This window comes from Trachymyrmex septentrionalis, unplaced genomic scaffold (assembly GCF_001594115.1).
Source record: "Trachymyrmex septentrionalis isolate Tsep2-gDNA-1 unplaced genomic scaffold, Tsep1.0 scaffold131, whole genome shotgun sequence".
Classification (NCBI taxonomy): Eukaryota; Metazoa; Arthropoda; class Insecta; order Hymenoptera; family Formicidae; genus Trachymyrmex; species Trachymyrmex septentrionalis.
In genome coordinates, this window is record NW_017304450.1 from 2,175,519 (window position 1) to 2,183,036 (window position 7,518).

Consider the following 7,518-nt stretch of genomic DNA (forward strand, 5'->3'; position numbering starts at 1 on the left):
ACAATAAAAATTTCGAAGGCAAACCGTGCACGTTATCCGGATGGACAAATACAACAGTAATGTTAAACTTACGATACAAAAATTTTCCAATTATATTTTCAGGAAAGAACTCTTTCTTAAAGTAATTTATTATTTCTTTTTATATAAATGTAACAATAAATTAGAAGTAATAAGTGTAAGAAAGGTATTTTAATAATAATAATTCTGCTACTGTTATTCGTTATTCGATGCTCGATGTAACAATTAATGCATTTATCTTTCTAGAATGGAGACTTGCAACAAACTGAGTTGGTAATTGCTAAGCAAAAAGAATGCGCAAAAAGTCACTGGGAACTAACAAATAGCCATATCTGCACTACAGCTCAAAATAGAACAAATGAATATAAGGTGAGCCGTCGATTATTAATATAATAAAACAAATCAATTATATATATTTTTGATACAACATCAACATCAATACAACATCATTAATAATATAAATGATTCTAACCTTTGCTATTCTACATCATTTGATACGTATCTATCACATAAATATATATTGCGTAAAAACATCTCACAGAAATAAAATGAATAAAATTTTTTTTAATCAAAACGCTAGACATTAAGGATAACAATATAAAAAGCAAATGTTATATATTTATTAATAAAAAAAAGTTACAGCGTAACTAAATAAAAAAAATTTTATGTTTCTTCTACTTTACTATGCTATAATTTTTTATATTTATACTTATGAAAGTAGAAATAATATTAAAAGAATCTAATTATATATTGATTGAATTTTTGCTTTAACATAAATTAATATATTTACATCTTCAATATATTTTCTAAAGAAATATTAATATTATAAAATAGTATAATATTAAATAGTGATCTAATTATATGCTCATTAAATTATTTCCATTTAAATAATTATAATAATATTTTGTAATAATAAGTAATTAATTACTGCCGTATATAATAGTTTTATATATTATTTTATATATCAGTATTTTCATATTAATTACATTTTCATTTAAGAATGATCTTGGTGCACCTTTGGTCGCTAATGAAGTTCAAATTGGAATCGCTTCCGTCGCCTGTTCTGGAGACCCAGATGTTTACACAAGAGTGGACAGTTTCCTGTCTTGGATAAATGCAAATTTGAAGAAATAAGAGATATTTAATTTGTTTATTAAATACTATTTAATGTTACAAAATTTATAATTTAAAATAACACTAATAATACAGTAAACAGATTATTTCTTCGAAATATATGCTCTTTTTTCAATTATTAAATAAATTATTAATGTAAATAACAAAACAATAACAATTATTAATGTTGCTTTTATTCTCAGTTATCGTAGTTATCCGTTATGAATAATATCATTTTATTTATATTAATATTATACAAAATTGATAAATCTGCAGAATATATAATACTGTTATAAATTAGTTTGCCGAATTTAGCGAAAAAAAATTTTTGGAAAGATAAATTATTAAAAATTAAAAAAAATTTAGTAAAAAAAAGCTTAAATATAATTATGATATATATTTTAAAAATTAAAATGCACATAACGTATAAAATTAAATATTTATACATAATTTTCACAAGTTGTCTTATACAAATAAGATTTCAAATTAGATATTTCTCATTTACAACGTTAATATAATAATTTCTAATCTGATAAATAAAGATGTTATTTAAAAATAAATGATAGAACTTTCGTAAAAATTCACACCACATTTAGATGTGGTTGCCATGGCAGTTAAATTGTTAAATTACGTACAGTATCCAGTATTTAAATATACTATTAGGTTATTCGGAAAGTAATTTCGTTTTTTCTTATGAAAATGAAAGACGATTTTCAATCAGACGAGTTTCAAATGATCATAAACAGTCGAATTCGATAAATTTAATCTCTCAGCGATCTCACGAGTTGTTATTCGCCGAATGCGAATTAATTTGCATCAATTAATGCCTTTATTGTGTCTTCATCAGCTTCAACTGGCCTTCCAGACCAACGTGGTGCATCTTCAACATCAAAATTGCCGGATCGAAATTTTGCAAACCAGTTTTGGCACTGGCGTTCTGTCAATACATCTTCTCCATACACTTCGGATAATTTTTTTCTTGCTTGAACAGTATTTTTACCTTTTCGATAGTAAAAAAGTAAAATATGCCGAAAATGCTGCTTTTCACTTTCATATTTGATAGGGCACCAACCAAAAACTACTGCGTAGAATCAATCGAACTTTTTTCACAAGCAAGCCTTGCTATATCAGCTGTCAAAATATATAATGATTATGCGGCTTAAGTGTGAAATTGGCTGTGAAAAATACAATTAAATCCTCTGTTGGGAAAAAACAAAATTACTCTCTTTCCGAACAACCCAATATATATTCTAATATATATTCTTTTCATATATATATGTATAACTTTATTCATGACTTATTCAAGATTTTAATAAATCAAGATTTTATTAAATTTATTTTCTATTTACAAAGTTTCTACCTTTATTTGTCTATTATAAATTTATTGGACTTTGGCCACCTAGATTTATGATTCTTGAAAGTTCTTGTTGATTTCTGAATACGTGACACATAATTTATTAACGATATTGTAGTCTCTAATGTTATAGATATAGTAATCGATAGAAATAAATCTACCACATATTATATACTTCATCAGAGATAAACAGAAATAAGTCTTTATTCTGTTTATTCTAAGAAAAATTGTGACAGTAAAAACTAAGAATTTTATTAAGACTATCACTTTTAATAAGTTACATAATGTAAACTATAAATATAATATTTTATCGTGCAATGATACTGCATTGAGACAAATTTAGAGAAAAATGTGACAAAAACATGATTTATATCTTTGTTGTAACTATATCAGAAGTATATATAAACCTATAAATGCATCTACTCACTTCAAACTGAGACAACAAAAAGATACGTACATTCGATTGGTTTCTATTTATCGCTGTGGTATGCCACTAAAGAAACGAATTTATAAAGTATTATAAATTTTTTATAATGGAAAAAATAAGAGAGAGAGAGAGAGAGAGAGAGAAGAAGAAGAAGAAGAAAAAAGAAGGGAAACAATAGTTTCTTTCTATTTACACACAAATGAAACTAAGTCTGAAGTGAGCTGAGTATCTTACACTCAGATTAATGACGTCACTACTTGCTTTGGTAAGTAGTTATCGCATATCAACACAGGTTCATAACCTCACTTTGAAGTGAGTTTGCAAGACACTAATGCCGGTATCACACTAAGCATTAAAGATTAATGATTGTGAATCAAGGATTAGAATTCGACCAATCAGGTAATACTTTTAATCCGTTTCGTTCTAATTGGCTGAATCCTCAATTTGCAATTCTAAGCCTCCAGTAGTGTGAAACAGGCATGACGGTGCCATTCATTTGACGCTACAAATGCTTCGAAATTTTTAATTGACCAATCAGAAGAATTTTACTAATTGACCAAAAAAATGCTTCAAAGCATCCGTAGAATCAAATAGACCGTATTCTAAAGCACACGTATAGTATTCTACACTAAAAATATCTAATAAAAGATAATATTAATTTGCGACTTTATTTATAAACGATATATAAAATTATAAATTTTAAAATTATTTATTAAATTTATATATTATTAAATATAATCTAAAAAAGTAAAAATTTGAAATATAAGACTAAAATAAGTGATAATATCAGAATTTTACAGACATTTAACGATAATTAAGTGTAAGACATGAATTAAACTAAATGAAATTTTGATTTATAATAAATAATTAAAAGTAGTATTTATTAAATTTTCAAGGAGATTTGCGTGGTCCTCTTGTTTCTAACGATGTTCAAATTTGTATCATTTCTGTTGGTATAACATGTGTTGTCGAACGGCGATATATTCTAGAGTGTTCTTTTTTAAGAATTGGATCCAAAAACATATTATCGAGTAATAAGATAAAACCAGATAAATTACTGATTTGTGTCACTAAAATTTTCTTTTTTATAATTTATTTGATGTTAAGTGACAACATTTTCTTTATTCTGGTCTGTTTCAATATTTTAAAACTATAGCTTAATAAAATTAATGCTTTATATGAATTATAATATATCAATTATATACTAAAATGTAAATATTTTAATTTGTTCACATTGAGAATGTTTCGATAACGGGTTAAAATACATTATGTACTAAATAATATTAACAGATTAAAATTAATATTTTAGTAACAAATCCAGCTTGACTCGTAACCCTTTTAATTGCTTATTATTTTAATTTTAAATTATTTAAGTCTATGATCTATATTTTTATTTTTTTCTTATTTATTGTATAAAAATTTGTTCAATTTGATCAGGCGAATGTATAATTTCTATATTATAAGATATTAACTAACTAAGCTACTAAAAATGCGATACACAATCTATTGATAACATTGTAAAATATTAGATATAGTAATCGATATAAAAATAAAATAACTATGATGAGGTTTTGTACAATATCAGATAAACACACGTAAATTCCCATTCTTTTAAGAAAAGTGAAGATAATGAAAATTACAAATTTAATTAAAACTATTATCTTTATCAATCAACAAGTGCATAATGTAAACTACAAATAATATTTCATAGTACAATACTGAAAAAAATTCAGGAAAGTGTCATAAGCACGTGATTTATATCTTTGATTCAAGATTTTAACTACTTTAGTATATATATAACCTGTGACTGCATCTCTTCATTTTAATCCCAGGTAACAAATCAGCAAGATGCGTGCGTTAGTTTGTCTTATATTTACCGCTCTGGTATACGGCATTGAAGGTAAGAATTCATAAATTATAAATATTTTAATACAAAAAAAGAGAATGAGAAATTTAGACAATGTACATTGTCTAAAGACATTTTTATAATGTCTTTTAGATATTTTTTTAGATATATATGTTTTAAAAAAATGTCTTTGTAACGTCTTTTATAATATGGCAACATGAGGAGTTTCTTTTAAAAAATTTAAAGTGACTTTTCCCTGAACTTGACTGCGCCATTTAAGATCAAACCAATGATACAATTATGCATTAGTCAAAATCAAACAACTTTTGTGAAATATTGTTCTGTAAAACGTTTTGTTTCTGAGATATACGTTTGTCACACTTACCTTATATATGCACAAAGTTCTTAATAATAACTTAAGCGTCCGTTAAATAATCACAGATTCAGTAAATATTGCTATACTCTATATTTATAAAAATTAAATATTAAAAAAAATTATACAATTTTCTAGAAAAAAAATTATATGTATAAAATACTTTTATCTATTTCTAATACTTATTAATAGTTTCACTATTGATTAATTAAATTATATAAACTAATTTAGGAGAATACATGTATTTCCGAATATTCTCAAAATACGTATATTTTAACATTAAAATTATTGTGTCGCGATTAATAAAACTTATGGTAAACAAAAAAATTGTATTTTTAAGAAATTTACTTGAATAGCTCATTAGTCATAAAATTAACACGATGTTTGTTATTTCTTAAAGATGTGTGCGCGCGCGCGCGTGTGTGTGTGTGTGTGTGTGTGTGTGATAATATAACTTATTATTGCGTGTGCATATTAACATAATCAATTATTTTTTGAAACATTATTAACATGTATATATTAACATAATTAATTCATTTTTATTAATAAGGAGCTCCTCATATCGTCGGCGGGAAGGATGCTCCAATTGGCAAATTTCCGTATCAAGTGTCATTGCAATTCAATGGCGCCCACATGTGTGGTGGATCTATTCTTGATAAATATAACATATTAACCGCAGCACATTGTCTTAAAGAGTAAGTTAAATATTTTGAATTTGTAACAATATATATTTAATAGAATTTAATTTTAATTATTCTTTTAACATTTTAATTTTAACTAGTCTTTTAACATTTTAATCAGCAAAGTATTTTTTATAATTAATTATAATCGTAAAATGCATCATTATTTGTTTGACATTTTTTTTAGATAAAATGTGAATTTTTATTTTAAGAATGATTTATAATTAATACTTTACATTATTTCTGTTAACATTCTCATAACTTATAGCAAACATTTTCGACATTTATTTTCAACAACTCTAAATATCCAAGTATTATATATGCATTATATTTTTTAGTCTCAGTTTCGATGATTATTATCTGACTTATCTAAAAGTCCATGCTGGCACAAACTTTTTGGATGTACCTGGAGCAGTTTATGATGTAGAAAGTGTAATCTTCAACTCTCAATACGACGAAACTTCAATCATTAATGATGTTGGTTTGATTCACCTTAAAAATCCTATCACGTACAACAGATTAGTGCAACCGATAAATCTTGTTACATCCGATAAAGAACTCGAGGGCAAGCCGTGCACATTATCTGGTTGGGGAATTACTTCGGTAATATTGAACTTATGATATAGAAATTTTTCAGTTATACATATCTAAGAACAGACATTTTCTTTTAGAAAAACTAACTATTTTTTCTTTATATATGTAAAAACACTTTAAAAGTAATGAATAAGAAGGCATTTTGATAATAATAATTCGCTTATTAATTGTCACATAAAAGTTGCTTTGATTATCAATGTAACAATGCAATCTTTTTTAGGTTGATGGAAAGAAACCAAATAACTTGCAAGAAATTGAATTAATAGTTTATCCGCAAGAAGATTGCAAGACAGCACAACCGAAAGTGAGAGATAGCCATATCTGCACTTTGACTAAAGAAGGAGAAGGAGCATGCTACGTAAGCCAATGACTATTAATATCATAGAACAAATCGATACATATACATTATTATATATGTATTGATGATATATTTTTGATAACAATAAAATAATAAATAATGTTAAATATTAACAATGAATCATTATAGTTTGAAAATTATAATATTGAGTTTAATCGTCTTTTCTTTATATGATTACAATTTCACCTTAACTCTAAAATGATTATAATTATCATTTGTAGTAAACAATTTCTTAGTATATAAATATTTTTATTATTAATTGCATCTTTATTCCAGGGTGATTCTGGTGGACCATTGGTGGCTAATGGAGTTCAAATTGGAATCGTTTCCTTTGGTACTCCCTGCGCACTTGGAGCTCCAGACGTTTACGCAAGAGTTTCCAGTTACATATCTTGGATCAGTGCAAATTTGAAAAAATAAAAAATGTTATTTAATTTATAAAATAGTATTTTATGTCTAAAGTAAAAGAATTAGAGATGGATTATATATTGTAATTCAATAGATTTGTGTAATGTTTATTGTGGAAAAATTTCAAAAACTTTTATCCAACTTTATCCCGGCTTGCGGTATTTATTCCACAAATATTACATAAATTCGATCATAGAATATTTAACAATTTTAATTTGTATATTATAATTTAATATTATTTGATTTATAATTTTATTAATAATACAATAATTAAAGTTATTTTTGTAAAATATACGCTTTTTCTATTATATATAAATTGCCAATACTAATTTATTTTATTTTGTTTA

General features: G+C 25.2%; 2 protein-coding genes across 2 annotated transcripts in view; both read left to right on the forward strand.

The window, feature by feature from the left end:
• Positions 1-1,243, forward strand: part of LOC108757020 (chymotrypsin-1-like) — a 3,977-nt gene extending 2,734 nt beyond the window's left edge. Inside the window, exons 4-6 of the mRNA XM_018501260.1 lie at positions 19-56; positions 265-387; positions 1,018-1,243. Of these exons, the coding sequence (XP_018356762.1) occupies positions 19-56; positions 265-387; positions 1,018-1,152 (296 nt within the window). The 3' untranslated portion in view covers positions 1,153-1,243. The remainder of the gene's footprint in view (positions 1-18; positions 57-264; positions 388-1,017) is intronic.
• A 3,477-nt stretch (positions 1,244-4,720) lies between these two features.
• The window catches only part of LOC108756958 (trypsin 5G1-like), a 6,235-nt gene continuing 3,437 nt past the window's right edge, over positions 4,721-7,518 (forward strand). The window contains exons 1-5 of the mRNA XM_018501163.1: positions 4,721-4,812; positions 5,682-5,826; positions 6,150-6,414; positions 6,626-6,763; positions 7,040-7,178. Of these exons, the coding sequence (XP_018356665.1) occupies positions 4,761-4,812; positions 5,682-5,826; positions 6,150-6,414; positions 6,626-6,763; positions 7,040-7,178 (739 nt within the window). The 5' untranslated portion in view covers positions 4,721-4,760. The remainder of the gene's footprint in view (positions 4,813-5,681; positions 5,827-6,149; positions 6,415-6,625; positions 6,764-7,039; positions 7,179-7,518) is intronic.